The sequence below is a fragment of the Scyliorhinus canicula genome, chromosome 13 (assembly GCF_902713615.1).
Source record: "Scyliorhinus canicula chromosome 13, sScyCan1.1, whole genome shotgun sequence".
In the NCBI taxonomy this organism is placed as follows: Eukaryota; Metazoa; Chordata; class Chondrichthyes; order Carcharhiniformes; family Scyliorhinidae; genus Scyliorhinus; species Scyliorhinus canicula.
Genome location: NC_052158.1, coordinates 27,623,761 through 27,645,367, shown reverse-complemented (window position 1 = coordinate 27,645,367; position 21,607 = coordinate 27,623,761). Strand labels below are relative to the sequence as shown.

At 52.3% G+C, this 21,607-nt stretch overlaps 1 protein-coding gene across 2 annotated transcripts in view; it reads right to left on the bottom strand.

Annotated features, from left to right (window-relative positions):
- Positions 1 to 247: 247 nt before the first annotated feature.
- LOC119975452 (gamma-aminobutyric acid type B receptor subunit 1-like) overlaps positions 248 to 21,607 on the bottom strand; it is a 103,624-nt gene continuing 82,264 nt past the window's right edge. Inside the window, exons 13-18 of one of the 2 annotated variants that reach the window (XM_038815124.1) lie at positions 17,270 to 17,377; positions 15,958 to 16,051; positions 13,485 to 13,612; positions 9,777 to 9,905; positions 6,894 to 7,037; positions 248 to 3,139 (exon numbers count right to left, since the gene is read on the bottom strand). In XM_038815124.1, the coding sequence (XP_038671052.1) occupies positions 2,888 to 3,139; positions 6,894 to 7,037; positions 9,777 to 9,905; positions 13,485 to 13,612; positions 15,958 to 16,051; positions 17,270 to 17,377 (855 nt within the window). In that variant the 3' untranslated portion in view covers positions 248 to 2,887. The remainder of the gene's footprint in view (positions 3,140 to 6,893; positions 7,038 to 9,776; positions 9,906 to 13,484; positions 13,613 to 15,957; positions 16,052 to 17,269; positions 17,378 to 21,607) is intronic. The other variant, XM_038815125.1, reaches the window with a different exon arrangement.

Here is a 21,607-nt window from a genome sequence, read left to right as displayed (position 1 = left end):
GGATGTTTTTGACCGGCGCAGAAGCAATGGGCCAAAGATTCCTTTCTCTGCTGTCGGCCGCCACTACTCGATGCTGTGTCATTTCACTGGAAAGGCTTTCCGCTGTCTTTATAATACCACCAATGCATCAGGGCCGGAGCACCTCATGCACCTTATTACTCTAGCTCACGATTCAGACCCTTGCACCAGATTATGTGCTATTATAGTCTGTGCGGAACCGTAGCAACAACCACAAGGCACTGTAACATAATGTACAGAAGCATTTTATTAGAAATTCAAGTCCTTTCCGGTTACAGTCAGTGTGGGTGTCAAAACCAACCGTGCATCTCGGATGTCGAATCCTATATCGATTGGTGGAATGTACATCGCAAATGATCACCATTCACTTTTCCAATATAACAGGACAACATGGCTCCAATCCACTATGGCACTCTAAAGTAGCAGTTTGCACAATCAGACACAGCATGGGTCAAGAAGCGAACGTAACTCTCTCTTTCGGGAGTGGCCGCAACGGTCTAAAATAAAAATCTGTGGGGTAAGGGTGGGTGGCATTCCCCATCACGATGGGAAGACAGGACTGTGGTGGCCGCAGCTCCCGATTCTTTGTTCGATTCGGCCACATTGCAATTGAACTTGGGGACGGGCGCAGAAGAACAGGCGCGTTTGATGGCCTTAGACGAACAAGAGGTGACCTTATTGAGGCATATCGGATTCTCTGGGGGGTTTGGCAGGGTAGATGTTGAGAGGTTATTTTCCCTTGCGGGAGAGTCTAGGACAGAGGGCGTAATCTCGGAGTAAGGGGGCCACCTATTTAAGACAGATGAGGAGGAATTTCTTCTCTCAAAGGGTAGTGAATCTGTGGAATTCTTTACCGCAGAGAGCTGTAGAGGCTGGGTTGTTAAGTAGGATCAAGGCTGAGATAGACAGATTTTTATCAGTAAGGATTATGGCGATAAGGCAGGAAAGTGGAGTTGAGGATTGTACCAGATCAGCCATGATCTCATTGAATGGTGGAGCAGACCCGATGGGCCGAGTGGCCTTACGGCCGTTCTCCCCAGGTTGACATTCAGCGCTGGTGCATTCGAGGCAGCTGAAGATCAGACCTAAAACAGAAAGTGCCCAGCAGATCTGGCAGCAACTGTGGAGAGAGAAACAGAGTTAATGTGTCGAGTCCAATGTGACTCTCCTTCAGAGCATGTCAGACTGGGCGTGCGGAGGTGGTGGTTGGTGGGGGGGGTGCAATGCAACGCCGTCTGTCTTGCACCCTGGCTACACTTCAATTTCCGCCCAGCCGCCAACTGGGAACCGAATACTGCCGCCACACTGGCTAAGACTCTGGGTCTGGTCTATTCTAAACCCCTGCAGGGTCCCAGTGGAAACCCAACATAAGTTCTGTTTTGAAGGTTAATTACAAAGATGATTGGAATAGTGTCTTCCACGGCTCGTGTGTGTCGATCTCCTGCAAGACAAAGTATCCCCCCCCCACCCCTCTTCCACTTCACCTCCAGTCTTTTCAGGTTAAAGAGAGAAACTGGGGCTGAATTTTGATGAAGACCAACAACAATTGAACGGGTTTGAAGAGGGCCGAGAGGAGATGGAGACGTTCAGAATCACCAGGGGTCGGACAGAGAAGCCAGGGAGAGACTGTTCTTGCTCACAAAAGGATAGAGAATGAGAGGGCACAGATTTAAAGTAATTTACAAAGGAAGCAAATGTGATGTGAGAAAAAACGTTTCCACACACACAGTGAGTGGTTGGGATCTGGAATACACTGACTGGAAGTGCGGTGGAGGAGGGTTCAATCGAGGCATTCAAGAGGCCGTTAAATGTTTATTTGTACGGAAACAATGTGCAGGGGTCACGGGGTGGGGGAGGCAGGGGAATGGCACTAGACACAAGGCTCGTTTGGAGAGCCGGTGCAGACATGATGGGCCGAATGGCCTCCTTCTGCGCTGTAATAATTCTGCGATTGCCTCTCATTTAACAGCCAGGATTGACAAACTTCACCACAGCTGGGGATTCTGGAGTCAGGCCTTCGAAAGGGTAGCGAGGGGGAATATCGACATTAAAAAAAAGACTCCCCCTGTCTGCAACGAGAATTATTTCCCACATGGATTCTGCGGAACCACCTCCTAGAATTGAAGCTTTGTCGATGGGCGTGAGTCGGGACAAGAAGCCCAATTCATGGAGCGAAGGGTTATAATCAAGCTGGAATGGATTTCACAGGGTGAAATAGTCTCCTGTTTGTCGCGGGTTAGTTACTTTGTAAACGCAGTGTTTAAAACTTACTCTCTTGTGGGGTTGTGGGTGGCGCTGGAGAGACCAGCATTTTTAATGCCCATGCCTAATTGCCCCCTCGATAAGGTGGTGGGCGAGTTGCCTTCTTTAACCACTCCAGTCCCTGTGGCGTAGGTGACAACCACAGAGCTGTCAGGGAGGGAGTTCCATCATTTTGACCCAACGACAGTGAAGGAACGGCTGATATATTTCCAAATCAGTGCAAGACGGTTGCCCTTTCGAACTAAACACAAAAGGATTTTAAAGGGACAGGTTTGCACTCACAATAAACATAGGCATCAGAGGGAATCCTGCAGCTTTATGGTCTGAAGAACTCAATACTTGGGGCTCAAAAAAGGATTGTGTTTCCATGACAACCACGTTCGGGGTTTTGGTTGGTGTTTCTGCTCCGTTTCTAAGGGGGGGGGGGGGGGAATTGAGTTAGAGTTTATCCATTGGTGTGACCAGTCGGGCAGAACACAGAGGCCTATCCCTGTGGGTCCTCTTCTCATCACCCTGTGTGCGCTCAGTTGAAGGATGTGGACGTTGGCCCAGTGGACCCGCGGTCACCTGAGCCCCTGCGCGGGCCGACCCTCGACCCCCTCGACCGTCACTTGTAGAGCAGGTGGATCCTGCTGCCGTCGCAGTTGTTCCGGCCCAGCTTGTCTGTCTGCTCGGCCGAGACCAGGCACTTCACCAGGGGCAGGTTGGGCTGGTAGAGGGAGGAGACGGTGCCCGCAGAGGAGTTGCCGAAGTGGTTGTCTGTGAAGTTCTCCTTGGCGGTGTTGGACACGCGCCTCCGGGAGCGCAGCTGCTGCCGCTCGTAGAGCTGTTGGCGGAGCTCGGAGATGCGCTCTTCTTTCTGCGAGGTGAGAAACAGAACAGGTCAAGCATGGGAGTGAGATTGGCAGAGCCGGGGTGGGGGAGGGGATTCCACCAAGTGGAGTGGGTGCCTTTAGGGAACCTGGGGCCCCATTATTCTTCCCTAATCAAAGCGGGGCAGGAATTCCTATTGGACAGATTCCTCTTCAAGGGGCAGCAACAAATCAGTAACCCGTCACACACTCCCCATCCTCCGAATAATAGGTTCTCTTAAAGGCAACAGCGTTGAATATAGAGCGGGTTGTAATACCTGGGTACGGGCGAGATTACCCAAGAGCAATTTTTACCCTGAACTTGCCCGCGCCACCAGGAGTCACCGCCACCCCAAAACACCAGGAGCGAGGGTAGTCCCCTCAACATCGTTAAACCCGAGATAGGGGATAAATAAAACAAACCCAATCAGATGTTTCTTTTATAGTTTTCTCTGCACTAACAAGATAAAATGCAACCCAATGATTTGCTTTGGTGAAAATATTCAGCTAATTTGGGTTCAGGGGCTGGTTTAGCACAGTGGGCTAAACAGCTGGCTTGTAATGCAGAACATTGCCAGCTGCGCGAGTTCAATTCCCGTCCCGGCCACCCCGAACAGGCGAAGGCGGAATGTGGCGACTAGGGGCTTTTCACAGTAACTTCATCGACAGTAACTTGCGACAATAAGCGATTATTCTTATTCTTACATTGTTAGGTTGCTTCTGCCTCCTCAGTAATGGGCAGATCGAATGCTACGAAGGTCCACGGACATAAGAAATAGGAGTAGAAGTTGGCCATTCGACCCCACGAGCCTGCTCCGCCATTCCTGATCTGTTTCGAATTCCACATTCCCCATCTATCCCCAATAACCTTTGATTCCCTCGTCCTATTTATCTACCTCCGCCGTAAAGTATTCAGTGGCTCTGCCTCTACAGCCTTCTGAGGCAGAGAGTTCCAAAGTCACACAATCCTGAGGGAAAACAAATTCTCCTCATCTCTGTCCCAGAAAATGGCGACCCCCTCATTTTAAAACAGTGCCCCCTGGTTCTGGGCTCAGCCACAGGAGAAAACATCCTTTCCACGTCCACCTTGTTGAGACCTCTCAGGGTCTTGTAAACTTCAATCAAGTCACCCCCTCACTCTTCTAAACTCCAGTGGAAACAGGCCCAGCCTGTCCAACTTTAACCCACATGATTCCCACACCTTAACCCACATGATTCCCACACCGTAGCCCGTTCATTCCAGATATCAATCGAGTTATGGGATAGGGATCCTACCTGGGTGAGGATGGGGCGGGAGAGGGTTGGTGAATCCACTATTTTAACTTTGGCACAAACCCCACAATACAAAGTTATTCATTGACTTCAATGGGCAGCAAATCTGAATAGGGAGGCTCAAAATAAGCCTCACACCCGCCATGGGCGATGGGCAGAATGGCCTCCTTCAGTGCTGTGGACCTCGATGAATCTATCCCATCCCGTCTGTTTCCCGAATGGCGGGGTTGGGTTCAAATGGCTCTGCTCAACTCCAAACCACCACAATTACCCGTGATGCCTCCCACTGGAAACCTGTTTGAGTGAAAGGGTGATGATTCACGAAGGGGTTCGGCTTGTTCGGGTTTGAGTCTATCCTCAGGCCCGAGGAAGGAATGTGACGAGAGAGAGAGATAACTGCCCGAGGCTGGAGCGGGCCTCTAAAGGTCAATATTTTTAGGATGGCGGGTGTCCCTCTTCTCGCTGTCCAAAGGGTCAGCAGGGTACATGTACCCACCAACATTGCTGCCCCATGGCCATTTCATGCTCCAACAAGCGTCAATCCCCTCCACCCTCTCTCGGGAAGAAGTCCCGCCTCATAGAGCTGCCTGGCTAATCTGGGGCTGGATTCTCTGCCGGCAGGGTGTTCCGTTTTGCCGGCAGCCCGGGAGTTTTCCGACGGCGTGAGGCTGCCCCACAATGGGAAACCCTGTTGACCAGCCGGTATAACGGAGCATCCTACTGGCGGGGTGAAACAGAAATGTGGCTCGGCGGGGCAGTGAATCCAGCCCCTGATTGGCCCAAAGCATCCACAAGCAGCAGTGGACAGCTTTGGGATTGCAAGCAGCCCCCCCCCCCACACCACCCACACTGAATCTGTCTTGGGAATCCTCGGACCGGTACGATTGAGGTGGGGGAGTGGGGAGTGCAGCCCAGGGGAAGATGGTGGAGAGATCAGGAAGGAAGGGAGTTGGACCTTCTGGCAGGCGGAGGGGTGGGGAGGGGGTGTGCCTGATGTTAAAGGGAGGCCGCTGTTAGAGGTGCACCAACCCCCTTCTGGTCCGAGGCCTGAACATGGTTCATTTTCGGGCTCCCCACGCCCAGTACGCCCCCCCGAACTCTTCCTGCCTCTCTGGGTGGGAGATCATAGAAGTTACAGTGCAGAAGGAGGCCATTCAGCCCATCGAGTCTGCACCGGCCCTTGGAAAGACCACCGTACCCAATCCCGTACCAGCCTCCCTGAACAAGCGCCGGAATGTGGCGACTAGGGGCTTTTCACAGTACCTTCATTGAAGCCTACTCGTGACAATAAGCGATTTTCATTTAATTTCATTTCACCCTATCCCCGTAACCCCCACTAATCTTTTTTGGACACTAAGGGCAATTTAGCATGATCAATCCACCTAACCGGCACGTCTTTGGACTGAGGGAGGAAATCGGAGCACCCGGAGGAAACCCACGGGGAGAACGTGCAGATTCCGCACAGACAGTGAACCAAGCCGGGAATCGAACCTGGGGCCCTGGAGCTGTGAAGCAACTGTACTAACCTTTGTGCTACCGTGCTGCCCGAGATGGCCTGTGAGTGGTCAGTAATTGGTCACTTGAGGGCCTCAATTGGGGCAAGGGCGAGCGGGCTGGCCTCGGCTTTGCCCGTCAAGAGCATGAAATTATGGAGAGACTGGGGCAGGCATGGGCCAGGTGGGAAGATCTGAGGAATCTTCCCGTCACCATCACTCACCCACCCTCCTTCACCTATGAACCAGTGGATGGGGAACATAAAATTCTGTCCAATGGGATTGACAGTCATAGAAGCACAGAATCCATACCGTGCAGACGGAGGCCAATCAGCTCACTGAGTCTCCACCGACCCTCTTAAAGAGCTCCCTACCCAGGCCCACTCCTCCATCCTATCCCCTCATCCCCACCTAACCTGCACAACTTTGGAAACCGGAGCACCCGGAGGAAACCCATCCAGACGTGGGGAGAACCTGCAAACTTCAGACAGACAGACACCCCAAGGCCGGAATTGAACCCAGTTCCCAGGTGCTTTGCGGCAGCAATGCTAACCACTGTGCCACCATACCGCCTTTAAGGGAACAGGAGGAGATGCCGCGAGTTGAGAATTGTCCTTCTAACCGTGGCGGTTGGATTTCGGCGCAGGAAGTGACTATTCAGCCCCTCTCCCACATTGTGTCATTGTATTAGACCACAGATGGTCTGCCTCTCAGCTCCACCCCTTTGGATAATAGAAATCAGAAGGAATATTCTCTCCCCCTCCCCCACCTCCCAAATGGCTACTGAGGCTGGCGAGTCAGTGAAAATGTAAAACTGGCTCGATATCTGTTCAGTGAGCATGTCAAGCGATGCAGGACCAAGGGCTGACGTTTTGGATAGAAATTAGCCACAGTCGAATTGAAAGGTGCAGCAGGCTGGAAGAGGGGAGGAATGGCCTTTTCCTGTGTCCAATGTTTCCGCAAAGCAACAACGCACTTTGCCCCCCCCCCAACTAACCTCGGCGATGATCTTCTCCAACTCCCTGTTCTCCTTCTCGAGTTGTCGGGATTTCTCCTCGTCGTTGTTGTTGGTGGAGGAGCCGGTCTTCATGGTGTCCTGCTGCTCCGACTGCCACTCTCCTCGCGTGATCAACCTCCGCATCTGTCAACAGAGACACGGGCGCACATCTTAGCAACCGCCTTGCAATCGTCTGCCCCAAAGACGAGGGAAAGAACTCACAATTACAGAAGCCCCCCCCCCCCCCCCCCCCCAGTATCACACAACATAAGGTATAGGAGCAGAATCAGGCCACTCGGCCCATCAAGTTTGCTCCCCCGTTCAATCATGGCTGATAGGTTTCTGATCCCCATTCTCCTGCCTTCTCCTCGTAACTTCTGATCCCCTTATTGATCAAGAACTTAGCTTTCTCTGTCTTAAAGACGCTCAGTGATTTGGTCTCCACAGCCTTCTGCGGCAAAGAGTTCCACAGATTCACCACCCTCTGGCTGAAGAAATTCCTCCTCATCTCCGCTTTAAAGGATTGGCCCTCAAGTCTGAGGCTCTTGGGTTCTAGTTTTTCCTACAAGTGGAAACATCCTCTCCACGTCCACTCTATCCAGGCCTCTCAGTATTCTGTAAGTTTCAATAAGATTCCCCCATCATCCTTCTAAACTCCATCGAGTACAGACCCAGAGTCCTCAACCACTCCTCATATGACATCCCTTCATTCCAGGGATAATTCTTGTAAACATTCTCTGGACCCCCCCCTCCTTAGATACGGGAACCAAAACTGCTCACAATACTCCAAATGAGGTCTGACAAGAGCATTGTTCAGACTCAGCAGTATGTCCCTGCCCTTGTATTCTAGCCCTTTTGAACTGAATGTTAACAATGCATTTGCCTTCCTCACTGCCGACTGAATCTGCACTTTAATCTTGAGAGAATTGAGCAAGGACTCCCAAGTCCCTTTGTGCTTGATTTCCAAAGCCTTTCCCCATTCAGAATACAGCCTATGTCTCCAATCTTCCTGCCAAATAATAATAATCTTTATTGTCACAAGTAGGCACACATTAACACAGCAATAAAGGTACTGTGGAAATCCCCTAGTCGCCATATTCCGATACCTGTTCGGGTACGCAGAGGGAGAATTCAGAATGTCCAATACACCTAACAGCACAACTTTCAGCCCGTGTAGGAGGAAACCGGAGCACCCGGAGGAAACCCACGCAGACACGGGGAGAACGTGCAGACTTCGCACAGACAGTGACCCAAGCCGGGAATCGAACCTCGGACTCTGGAGCTGTGAAACAACAGTGCTACCCACTGTGCTACCGTGCCGCCCACAACCTCTCACTTTTCCACATTGTATTCCATCTGCCACTTCTTTGTCCACTCTCCTGGCCTGTTCAAATCCTTCTGCAGCCCCCCCTGCTTCCTCAACACTACCTGACCCTCTACAGTTCTTTGTTTTATCTGCAAACTTAGCAACAGTACCCTCAGTTCCCTTTTCCAAATGCTAACTGCATACTGTAAATAGCTGTGGGCCCAACACCGACTCCTGCTGAACAACACGGGCTGTGTCAGCAATGGTTCAGGGTGGTGGGGGGGGCTAGCACCTTTTCCTCTCAACCAGCTCGTCGTGGGTTCGGGATTCCCAATCCTAAGGCTGAGGTTCCCGGAGAGAGTGCCGCTCTGCCAGAAGGGCCGTCTCTCGGGTGAGGCACCAAAGCCAAAGTGCCCTCTGCTCCTCTCAAGCGCATGCTAAATATTACGCGGCACCATCTCAGAAGGTCATTAGAAATAGGAGCAGTAGGGGGCCACTCGGCCCTTCGAGTCTGCTCTCCGTTCAACAAGATCATGGCTGATTGGTTTGTGGTTGTAACTCTGCCTTTCTGCCCGGCCTCCACCCCCGACACCCCCCCCCCCCCCCCCCCAGAACAACCCCCCCACCTCACCCCGGCATCACCCCCACCCCCAGAACATTTGAGTCGTTTGTAGATCAAAAATCTTTTTAGCTCAGCCTTGAGTATATTCTTGGCCTGAACTTATCCTGACAAATAATTCCTGCCAGTTCAGCCCTTAACCTTCTCTTTTGTAAGGGAAAGAGCCCCAGCCTGTTCAGTTTCCCCACCCCTTACGCCAGCAGCGAGAATCTCTCAATTCCGGGAGCGTTCCAGGAAATTCAACCTTCGCATTCTCCCAGGGCTCCTGTATCCTTTTGTGATTCAGGGACCAGAGTGGCTCTCTGCCCTCCCAAGGGTGGGATTCTCCATCCCGCCTGGCTAGGCGGGATCTTCGGGGTGCCCTGAGGGTGGGGGCGAGTCGAGCTGTCGCGTTCTAACATTCAGATTTGCCAAAAAGCAATCCCTCCCATTGTGGGCGGGATTCACATCACAATGTCTCGCGAGATCGCGTGAGGTCTCGCGAGCCTGGCAGATCCGGGAAGCTGGGTCCTCTGGCTTCTATCAGCCATGTTGCGTCGTGGCAAGCTGCTTTTCAGGCGCAAAATGGCCGCTCGATCACGCTCTCTGTAAATCTTTAAATTACTGCTTGTGTCTTTGTGGTGAATCACAGTAGCGTAATTCACACTGTATTACACATGTTGTACTATGTCTCTGTAAGCTCGGCACACGAGCAGTTGCGCTGCTCTACCACTAGGGGGAGATGCACTGGGAGTGTACGGGAGCTTGTACTGGGCTCCACCCTTGGCTCCACCCACAGCTCCTCCCCCTAACCTGTTGCAAGACGATTAAAACCACTGTTCACTTCTATCCAATGTCGCGTGAATTGATGGTCTCATCAGTCTTATAATTGTGGTCGAGGACCAGCGAGCACAACAGCGGTGTGTCCGACACACTCCTGCCTCGTGTCCATCAGTGAAAAGACCGGGGCGTTACAAACCTTGGGCACAAACAGAACCACCAGGGTGATGTAGACAGAGAAGACGACTGCGAGGGAAGCAAAGGCAAAGGCCGCGTCCTGCTGACTGCTCACGATCATGGTGACTGGGGCAGTGATCATACAAAGCACCTGCAGCGAGGGAGAGAGAGAGAGCGAGAGAAAGAGAAACTGGAAGTAAGAAAATAAATCCACAGCGCAGTCAAACAGAAGGGCAGGTCATAACGAGAAAGACTTATATTTCTATTTTGATTTCTGTTTACATTTTCGTCACCACAGGGGGGGGGGGTCCCACAGCCTTTCACAGGCAATGAGGTAATGAAGTACCTTTACAGTACGATCACTGGCATACGCCAACGCACACTCTCCCCGTGTCCTGTGTTTGCGTGGGTCTCACCCCTACAACCCAAAGATATGAAGCGGAGGTGGGTTGGCCACGTTAATTTGCCCCTTAATTGGAAAAAAATAAATTGGGTACTTATGACTCTACGATTCCATGAACACACTCCAGAGGAAGGTTGGGGGGAGCAGGTTGGGGTATGGGCAGGTTGAAACAGCGTAGGTGGGTCGGGATACAAAACACAGCTTTTAGAAGGAAGCTGGATAACTATCTGACGGAGTAACACCTGCAAGGCCATGAAGGTAGAAGGGAGGAATGGGATTAATTGAACAACACTTTCTCAGGGCTGACAGAGGTGCAATGGGCTGAATGGCCTCCTTCTGTGCTGTGTGATCCTACAATTCCATCAACACCTTTTTGCCTCCCGACTGTTTTATTGAGACCCAATGAATATGAATCAGGAATTATGACAGTGTGCCGGTTTAATTCTGTTTCTGTCATGTTCCTCATGTCCAATTACAAGGGTGGCACATGGTTAGCACTGCTGCCTCACAGTGCCTGGAACCCGGGTTCAATTCCGGCCTCGAGTGCCTGTCTGCCGGTTTCCTCCAGATGCTCCAGTTTCCTCCCACAGTCCAAAGATGTGTAGTTTAGGTGGGGTTATGGGCAGGGGATTGGGCCTACGTGGGGTGCTCTTTCAGAGGGTTGTTGCAGATGCGATGGGCCAAATAGCCTCCTTCCGCACTGTAGGAATTCCATGTACTGTGCACTCACTATCATTTTCTCACTTTGGTTTCAGATTCCAGCAGTAATTTGCTTTTATCCATCATTAACTTGCCCTGATTGACGGGGTGTCTGCAGGGGGATGTTCAGGCACTTTTCCTTCTCCAGTACACTGGGAAGAGATTGGGCCTGAACAGAACGCCACTTCACCTCAGCTCTCTCTTACCTTGGGTCAAGATAATCAGCTAGGCTCAGCTCCGGGCATCATGTTGGGGAGGGGGTTGCAGAGGGAGTCAGATCGAAGTCATTGAGCTCGAGGTCTAAGGCAGGGCCAAGTGGTGGAGGTGGGGGAAGAGTATTAGATGGTTTATATATAGTATAATGGGTACCTGGGAGTGAGTTACAGACTGGAATCTAATCGAGGGGTTCAGATGGTTTATATATAGAATAATGGGTACCTGGGAGTGAGTTGCAGACTGGAATCTAATCGAGGGGATCAGATGGTTTATATATAGTATAATGGGTACCTGGGAGTGAGTTACAGACTGGAATCTAATCAAGGGGTTCAGATGGTTTATATATAGAATAATGGATACCTGGGAGTGAGTTGCAGACTGGAATCTAATCGAGGGTTCAGATGGTTCATATATAGAATAATGGATACCTGGGAGTGAGTTACAGACGGGAATCTAATCGAGGGGTTCAGATGGTTTATGTATAGAATAATGGATACCTGGGAGTGAGTTGCAGACTGGAATCTAATCGAGGGGTTCAGATGGTTTATATATAGAATAATGGATACCTGGGAGTGTGTAACAGACTGGAATCTAATCGAGGGGTTCAGATGGCTTATATATAGAATAATGGATACCTGGGAGTGAGTAACAGACTGGAATCTAATCGAGAGGTTCAGATGGTTTATATATAGAATAATGGATACCTGGGAGTGAGTTACAGACTGGAATCTAATCGAGGGGTTCAGATGGTTTATATATAGAATAATGGCCCCTAGCCCCTAGTCGCCTAGTCCCCTAGAAAAGCCCCTAGTCGCCACATTCCGGCGCCTTCCCGTACCAGCCTCCCCGGACAGGCGCCGGAATGTGGCGACTAGGGGCTTTTCACAGTAACTTCATTGAAGCCTACTCGTGACAATAAGCGATTTTCATTTCATTTCATTTTTTTTCATTCATTAATTCACAGGACAAGGATGTCATTGGTGACGCCAGCATTTTTGGAACATTCCTACAAAGACGAATGCTTGTTTGGTTAATTCAGAGAACAATTGCGAGGCATTGGTCTGGAGCCACATGTAGGTCAGGCCAGGTAAGGGCGACATATTTCTTTCCCTGAAGCACATTAGTGAATCAGATGGGGTTTTATTCACTACAACTGACGATTGCGTCATTATCACCTTTACTGGCTGTCCTAAAATGAAATTGTATAGGCAAATGAAATGTTGTCCTTCATTGCTCGAGGGGTGGAGTTTAAAATCAGGGAGGTTATGTTGCATCTGTAGAGGAGATGCTGGTGAGGTCGCACCTGGAGTACTGTGTACAGCTTTGGTCTCCTTGCTTGTGAAAGGATGTACTGGCACTGGAGCGGGTGCAGAGGAGATTCACTCGGTTGATTCTGGTGTTGAGAGGATTGGCTCATGAGGAAAGACTGAAGACTGGGACTGTACTCATTGGAATTTAGAAGAATCGGGAGGGATCTGACAGAAATATATTGAATTCTGAAGGGAATAGATAGGATAGAAACAGGGAGGTTGTTTCCACTGGCGGGTGAAACTAGAACTATAGGGCATAGCCTCAAAATAAGGGGGAGCAGATTTAGGACTGAGTTGAGGAGGAACATCTTCCCCCAAAAGGCTGTAAATCTGTGAATTCCCTGCCCAGCCCAGTGAAGCAGTTGAGGCTGCCTAGTTAAATGTTTTTCCGGCAAAGGTAGATTTTTGAACATAAAGGAATTAAGGGTTATGGTGAGCGGGGTGTAAGTGGGCTCAAGGGGCCAGATGGCCTACTCCTGCTCCTGGTTCTTATGCTCTTATGTCCTAGTGGGATTTGATCTCAGGCCATCAGCTCATTGGTCTGGACCACTGGACTGTGAGTTGCGTGGACATTGTGAGGATGTGGTGGGCCTGTCGTGGCTTTCAACTTGTGCCTTCACTGAACACACACACTCACACATATACACTGCAGCCCTGGTTGCAGGGGTTCGGAGGTGTTGTGTGTCACCAGGGACTGTGGACAGAAATGCCCGTGAAAGTCAGCTTCAGCGCCGTCTATCACCAGCTGGATTCCCGATAGATCTCATCGGTGAGGTCTTGGGTTTGGCCGATTCTGAGTGTCGGCAGTTTGCCAGTGCCGCAGAATTTGCTCTGGTCTCTGCTTCCCCACGCTCCACTCCCCGCTTCCAACAGAATGGAGGTCAATCAGAAACCAACAACATGCATGGGTACATGCCGAGGCCTAGTCCCATCGGCTGTCCGAAAGCCCGGTTGAAGAGGTTGGTTTTTAGCTGTGTCGCGAAGGAGGGGAAAACGAGGCAGGAGGAGAGAGATTTGGGGAGGGAATTCTCGAGCTTCGAGCCATTGCAGCAAAAGTAGAATAGGAACAGGGAGTCCGGGAGGACCTCCAACCACTGCTTACAGCCACATTGTAGATGGCCATTCCCACTGCCCGGTGGTCATTGATCTTCTCCGTGGAAACGCTCTTCGTCTCGTAGGCCAGGAAGATGCCCAGAAGGAGCAACAGGCCCTTATATCCATAAACAATTCCTAAAGGAAACAAAAAAAACAAGGGTGATAAAGATCAGGACCTGGGCAGGTCAATCCATGTGAACCTGTTTGCACGCTGCATCCAAAAAATTAATTGACGAAACTAACATCGTCTGAACAAGGCACCACCTTGTGGAGGAACCGAACACCACAGCCTGGGCTACTGACAGTGGCACTGTAATTCCCAGGGATTTCCCTATTCCCTTTCTTGAACAGGGGAACAACATTCGTCTCCCTCCAATCATCCGGTACTACTCCAGTGGAGAGCGAGGACGCAAAGGTCATCGCCAACGGCGCAGCAATCTCCTCCCTCGCTTCCCGTGGTAACCTTGGGTATATCCCGTCAGAGCCAGGGGACTTATCTATCCTGATGCTTTTCAAGATTTTCAGCACATTCTACTTCTTAACACGCTGTTTTCACGATCAACAAGGTCTCTCTCTCTAGTGAATACTGAAGCAAAATATTCATTTAGGGCCTCCCCATCTCTTCAGATTCAAGGCACATGTTCCCTCTACTATCCCTGATCGGCCCGACTCTCACTCCGATCATCCTCTTATTTCTCACGTAAGTGTAGAATGCCTTGGGAGTTTCCCTAATCCTTCCCGTTAGGGTTTTTTCATGCCCCCTTCTAGCTCTCCGAAGTCTATTTCTGAGTTCCTTCCTGACTACCTTGTAACCCTCTAGAGCCATGCCAGATCTTTACTTCCGGAACCTTAAGTAAGCTTCCTGCTTCCTCTTGACTAGAAGCTCCACTTCTCTTGTCATCCAAGGCTCGTTCACCTTACCATTCCTTCCTTGTCTCAGTGGGACAAAACTATCCAGCACTTGCAGCAAGTGCATCTTAAACAACTCCCACTTTACTGTCATGTATTTCCCCGAGAACATCTGTTCCCAATTTATGCTCCTCAGCTCCTGTCTAATAGCAGTATAATTTCTCTTCCCCCAATTAAATACCTTCCCATACTGTCTGTTCCTATCCCTCTCCATGTCTATGGTAAAAGTCAAGGAGTTGTGGTCACTGTCACCGAAATGCTCTCCCACCGAGACATCTGACTGCTGGTCTGGTTCAATTAATCCACAATGTTAATGGCATGTTAGCTATATTACTCAGAAGGACATTGTTTAACTAAGGGATTAGAGCACTTATAAACAGAAATCGCTGGGGCCCTGTGTTGGTAGGGAAGGAGCAGAAGTATGTAGTGCTGCATTCTGTGATAAATCTGGTAGTAACAGTGATATTAGTGCCTAGTTTTACACTACATCAACTGGAATGGGATCAAGATCACAATACAACAGTACCAGGCAAGGGCTGAGGAAAGTCCATAGTGATGCAGAGCTTGGAGAAAGGTGGGTCCATGTATTGAAAAGACCCCCAACCCCCTTAGGAATTGGCAAAGGGACAGATTTTGGACGTTCCCAAAAGCCATCTTCCCACAGGTTGAAGAACAACCATGGGGAGCAGGGACTGTTTTCACACTCATCCATCTTGCCTCCTCTGTGCGGCTGCCGAATTCGCTGACTGTCCCCTAAAGATACAGAAGATGCTCGGCGACTTTGCCTGGAACATGACACTACACTGGGCATTGCTGAAGAGACGAGTCTCCCGCTTAGGGAGGGAGGTCAGTGTGCCTTCACACCCAAGCAGCCACCTTCTGCCTTCAGACTCTGTAGCGATACTCCTCCGTTGAGGCCCCTCCTGGATGGATTGCCCTGGCGATGTATTTCTTTGGTCAAGTGCACGGCCTGAATTTTGACGTGCAGCTCCGTTCACGGACCTGAGGGGTCTTTGTAACTCCTTACAAAGTGTTGACTGCCTTTTACCAGGCCCTGATCAAAGTCTGGTGGCCTTGCACCGCAGTCCTCCCCTGTCAAGAGCAGTGGCCGTCGTCAGGGTGCATGGTGGACTCCGGTCTGAGCACACCCCAGCTCAAATGGAATTTCACATTGGCCCAAGTCTCGAACCCTCCCTCAGATGCCGGTGCCCCACACTCAGAGCCGCCTTGAGTAAATGCCCTCTGTGCCCTTCAGCACGACATGCAAGGGTTTCCCCAATGGGCTGCTGCTGCCCGCCTTTCGCCTCTTTGCCTTCGCCCACCGGCCGGACTAGCCTTGTTGCTGTTCGGGGGGCAGAGGTCCCAGGTACAGGGTTCTCTACGTGGGAGTTCTCCCCCTACCATCGGGGACCTGGGTTGGGGGTATTGCAGTCCCATACAACCATCGGATGCGTTGGTTCATGGACACCCAAGATGTCTACATCCTTTGCCTGGTTGGGGGTGAGGGAGATTGGGGTGGGGGGGGGGGGGGGGGGGGGTGAGGGAGATTGGGGTGGGGGGGGAAGACTTACCGAGCCAAGTGTTCATCTTGTTTGAGCTGCAGTGCTCCAGCTGTGGCAGGATCAGGACCCCCTGGTCCCCCTCTGGTGCCTCTTTGGAGAACTCCTGATGACAGGACAGATTGGAAACATCGCAGTTATTATTCACTTCCTCTGCATTACAAATATTATTGTCAGCTCAGAGCATACATCGCCCTTCCCCCACTCGGGCGCCCTCCCCCCAACTCGGACGCCCTCCCCCCAACTCGGGACGCCCTCCCCCCCCAACTCGGGACTCCCTCCCCCCAACTCGGACGCCCTCCCCCCCCACTCGGACGCCCCCCCCCAACTCGGACGCCCTCCCCCGCCGGACTCGGACGCCCTCCCCCCACTCAGACGCCCTCCCCCCACTCGGGCGCCCCCCTCCCCACTCGGACGCCCTCCCCCCAACTCGGACGCCCTCCCCCCCACTCGGACGCCCCCCCCCCCCCCACTCGGACGCCCCCCCACCCCCCGGACTCGGACGCCCTCCCCCGCCGGACTCGGACGCCCTCCCCCGCCGGACTCGGACGCCCTCCCCCGCCGGACTCGGACGCCCTCCCCCCCACTCAGACGCCTCCCCCCACTCGGGCTCCCCCCTCCCCCACCCGGACGCCCTCCCCCCCCACTCGGACGCCCCCCCCTCCCCACTCGGACGCCCCCCCCCCCCCCCACCCGGCCGCCCCCCCCCCAACTCGGACGCCCCCCCCTCCACTCGGACGCCCCCCCCTTCACTCGGACGCCCTCCCCCTCACTCGGACGCCCTCCCCCCACTCAGACGCCCTCCCCCCACTCGGGCGCCCCCCTCCCCACCCGGACGCCCTCCCCCCCCCACTCGGACGCCCCCCCCCCCTCCCCACTCGGACGCCCCCCCCCCCCCCACTCGGACGCCCCCCCCCCCACACGGACACCCCCCCCTCCACTCGGACGCCCCCCCCCCTTCACTCGGACGCCCTCCCCCTCACTCGGACGCCCTCCCCCTCACTCGGACGCCCTCCCCCCAACTCGGACGCCCTCCCCCCAACTCGGACGCCCTCCCCCCCCACTCGGACGCCCTCCCCCCCACTCGGGCGCCCTCCCCCCCACTCGGACGCCCTCCCCCCCACTCGGACGCCCCCCCCCCCCCCCACTCGGACGCCCTCCCCCCCACTTGGACACCCTTCCCCCACTCGGACACCCTTCCCCCACTCGGACGCCTCTCCCCTCTTTGGGTTTCCAGAGACCATGGAGTGGAGGTGGCTGAAGAGAGATGGAAAAGGAGTGGGGAATCTGGAAAACCAGGTTATTGCAAATGTCAGCCCCTCACCTCGACGGTGAGGTGAAGTGGATCGACAATCTGCCAGATAGCCAACGTGAGGACATCAATGGCGAGCAGCACGCTAACTGTGGCGTAGAGTTTCCAGGGCTCCAGATGCTACAGGGCAGCAAAATAAAGGCAGGTTAGATTGAGACTCCGAACAATTTATCATTGGAGGTTGCTGGCCACACGGGGGACTGAAAGTTGGGAAGAATTCCCACACACACGGACAACGTGAGGTTGCTCACAAAACAAACACAAATACTGTTCACTCCCCTCCCCTACCCTGCACTGGGTGGGACAGTGGGTCAGACACTGTCCTTTCCCCCTCTGGCACTGTGGGACAGTGGGTCAGACACTGTCCTTTCCCCCTCTGGCACTGAGTGGGGCAGTGGGTCAGACACTGTCCTTTCCCCCTCTGGGACTGGGTGCGACAGTGGGTCAGATACTGTCCTTTCCCCCTCTGGGACTGGGTGCGACAGTGGGTCAGACACTGTCCTTTCCCCCTCTGGCACTGAGTGGGGCAGTGGGTCAGACACTGTCCTTTCCCCCTCTGGGACTGGGTGGGGCAGTGGGTCAGACACTGTCCTTTCCCCCTCTGGGGCAGTGTGTCAGACACTGTCCTTTCCCCCTCTGGGGCTGGGTGGGACAGTGGGTCAGACACTGTCCTTTCCCCCTCTGGGACAGTGGGTCAGACACTGTCCTTTCCCCCTCTGGGACTGGGTGGGACAGTGGGTCAGACACTGTACTTTCCCCCTCTGGGACTGGGTGGGACAGTGGGTCAGACACTGTCCTTTCCCTCTCTGGGACTGGGTGGGGCAGTGGGTCAGACACTGTCCTTTCCCCCTCTGGGACTGGGTGGGACAGTGGGTCAGACACTGTCCTTTCCCCCTCTGGGACTGGGTGGGGCAGTGGGTCAGACACTGTCCTTTCCCCCCTCTGGGACTGGATGGGACAGTGGGTCAGACACTGTCCTTTCCCCCACTGGGACTGGGTGGGACAGACACTGTCCTTTCCCCCCTCTGGGACTGGGTGGGACAGTGGGTCAGACACTGTCCTTTCCCCCTCTGGGACTGGGTGGGACAGTGGGTCAGACACTGTCCCTTCCCCCTCTGGGACTGGGTGGGGCAGTGGGTCAGACACTGTCCTTTCCCCTGGGACTGGGTGGGGCAGTGGGTCTGACACTGTCCTTTCCCCCTCTGGGACTGGGTGGGGCAGTGGATCAGACACTGTCCTTTCCCCCTCTGGGACAGTGGGTCAGACACTGTCCTTTCCCCCTCTGGGACTGTGTCTGGTCGACTCGCGCGAAACCCGTTTTTGGCCTCTCCCGCTGTGCGCCTGATGTAACGAGATGGGTGCCAAGTGGAACAGGGTGGGAAAATCGCACCTAAAGGGGGCTTTTCACAGTAACTTAATTGAGCCTTCTTGTGACAATAAGCGATTATTATTATATTATTGTTATTGAACTGGGGGAAGTCCGATTTTAATAGGATAAGACAGGGTCTGACCAAAGTGGACTGGGAGCAACTACTTATAGGAAGATCCACACCAGAGCAGTGAGAGAGATTCAGAAAGGAAACAGGGACAGCACAGGGCCAACATGTTCCCGTAAAGGGCAGGACCAACTACTCCAGAGAACCCTGGATGTCAAAGGATATACACTATTGGACAAGGAGAGAAAGGGAGGCTTATGGTAGATTCAAAACAGTGGATGCCCCAGAGGAATATAGAGAGTGCACGGAGGGGTATTTGAATATGAAATAGGAGAGAGAGAGTTGGACTTAAAAGCGGATAAACACCCAGGCCTAGATGAAACCCCAGGCTGCTGTGCGTGGCAAGGGAGGAGATTGCAGGGGCTCGGATGCTAATTTTCAAATCCTCTCTGGCCACTGGAGAGGTGCCAGAGGACAGATAACAAGGCACCATTATTCAAGCAGCAAAGTGGGGAAATCCAACTTATCACAGACCAGTCAGACTAACAATAAATTTCTGATTAAAATTCTGGAAGGCAGAATTAATCTCCCCTTGGAGAGGCAAGGATTTATCAAGGATATTCAGCATGGCTTTGTCAGGGGAAGATCAGGTCTAACAAATCTGATTGAATTTTTTGAGGAGGTGGTTAGCTCTGTAGTCAAGGATGTAGTCTACATGGACTTTAGTAAGGCCCCACATGGAAGGCTGAAGAAGAGAGTAAAGAGCCCATGGAATCCAGGACAATTTGGCAAACTGGATCCAAAACTGGCGCTGTGGTGGGAGGCAGGGAGTGATAGAACATAGAACATAGAACAGTACAGCACAGAACAGGCCCTTCGGCCCTCAATGTTGTGCCGAGCCATGATCACCCTACTCAAACCCACGTATCCACCCTATACCCGTAACCCAACAACCCCCCCTTAACCTTACTTTTATTAGGACACTACGGGCAATTTAGCATGGCCAATCCACCTAACCCGCACATCTTTGGACTGTGGGAGCAAACCGGAGCACCCGGAGGAAACCCACGCACACAGGGGGAGGACGTGCAGACTCCACACAGACAGTGACCCAGCCGGGAATCGAACCTGGGACCCTGGAGCTGTGAAGCATTTATGCTAACCACCCTGCTACCCTAATGGTTGAAGGTTGTTTTTGTGAGTGGAGGCTTGTGTCCAGTGGTGTCCTGCAAATTGGTGCTGGATCCCTTGTTGTTTGTAGTAAACATGAATGATCTGGATGCGAATGTAGGAGGTACGATAAGTAAGTTCGCAGATAGCATGAACATTGGTGGTGTGGTAAATAGTGAGGAGCAAGGCCTTAGATTACAGGACAATATAAGCGGGCTGGTTAGATGGGCAGAAGAGTGGCAAATGGAATTTAACCATGTAAAGTGTGAGGTAATGCATTTTGAAAGGGCTAACAAGGTACGGGAATACACAATGAGCTGTAGGATGTGCGGAAGTACAGAGGACTAGAGGGACCTCTGGATGCCTGTCCACAGATCCCTGAAGGCAGCAGGACAGGTAGATGAGGTGGTTAAGAAGGCACATGGGATACTTGCCTATATTAGCCGAGGCTGAGACCATAAGAGCAGGGAGGTTATAATGGAGCTGTATAAAATGCTGCTGATATCACAGCTGGAGTAGTGTGTGCCGTTCCAGTCACCACACTATAGGAAGGATGTGATTGCAGTGGAGAGGGTACAGAGGAGATTCTCCAGGATGTTGCCTGGGCTGGGGCGTTTCAGCTGTGAACAGAGGCTGGTTAGGCTGAGGTTGTTTTTCTTTGAGCAGAGAAGGCCAAGGGGGGACCATTTGAGGTATGAAATGGAGGGGCATAGATAGGGTAGTTGGGAAGAAGCTTTTCCCCTTAGCAGAAGAGTCAATAACCAGGGGGCATAGATTTAAGTTAAGGGTACCAGGAGATTTTGAGGGGATTTGAGGAAAGATATTTTCACCCAGAGGGCGGTGGGAGTCTGGAAATCACTGCCCGAAAGGCGGGAACCCCCACAACATAAGAAGCATTTAGATCAGCACTTGAAATGCCACAGCAGACAAGGCATGGATCAAGTGCTGGAAAATGGGATTAGAATAGATCTGTGCTTCATGTACGGCACAGACACGATGGGCCAAAGGGTCTCTTTCTGTGCTGTAATACTATGACTATGACCTACCCTGTCAAACCGCTGAAAATGCATACAATTCAAACGCGATCACCCTTCATGCTTCTAAATTCCAGAGGATATTCACTCATTCTACCTCGCCTCTCTGTCGTGGAAATGGAGTGGGGGGAGGGAACAGTTCATGACTACGTTGTTTTAATCGTTTCTCGGCTTTTTGGCTAAGATGACCGCGAGGTCAGGTGTAATGCTTGGATCTGGTACGTCTCTCTTGTGGGGACCTTGAGTTGGATTCAATTTGAATTGGTTTTTGGAGCAGGCAAGTAGCTGGATTGGGGTTTGTCCCTGTCCACACTCTGAGCTCCGGCTTTGTAACTCTGATAAAGGAATTAAAAGAAAGAATATATTGTTTTATTTAAATTAAGGCCACAACTTATCCGGCTTATGTTCCAATCCACGCACACTATAGCTGTGCATTTTCGCTCCAACAATCAATGGTTTGTGCTGCAGTGGGTAGAGTGCCTGGCTCTGAGACAGGAGCCCGGGTTCAAGTCCCACTCCCAGCTCTTGATGGCCAGGGGAAAGTGTTTTCATAATTTGAATATCAACCTGCAAAAATCCTTCAAAAGATACCCGGCGGGTAAGTGCGAGATTCTCGGCCAGGAAAATGGAAGGAAAATTGGAGCCTCTGCCATCGCTGCCCATCTACCTGGGCCACAATGTGCAGGAACGAGCCGGTGTGGATCATTGCT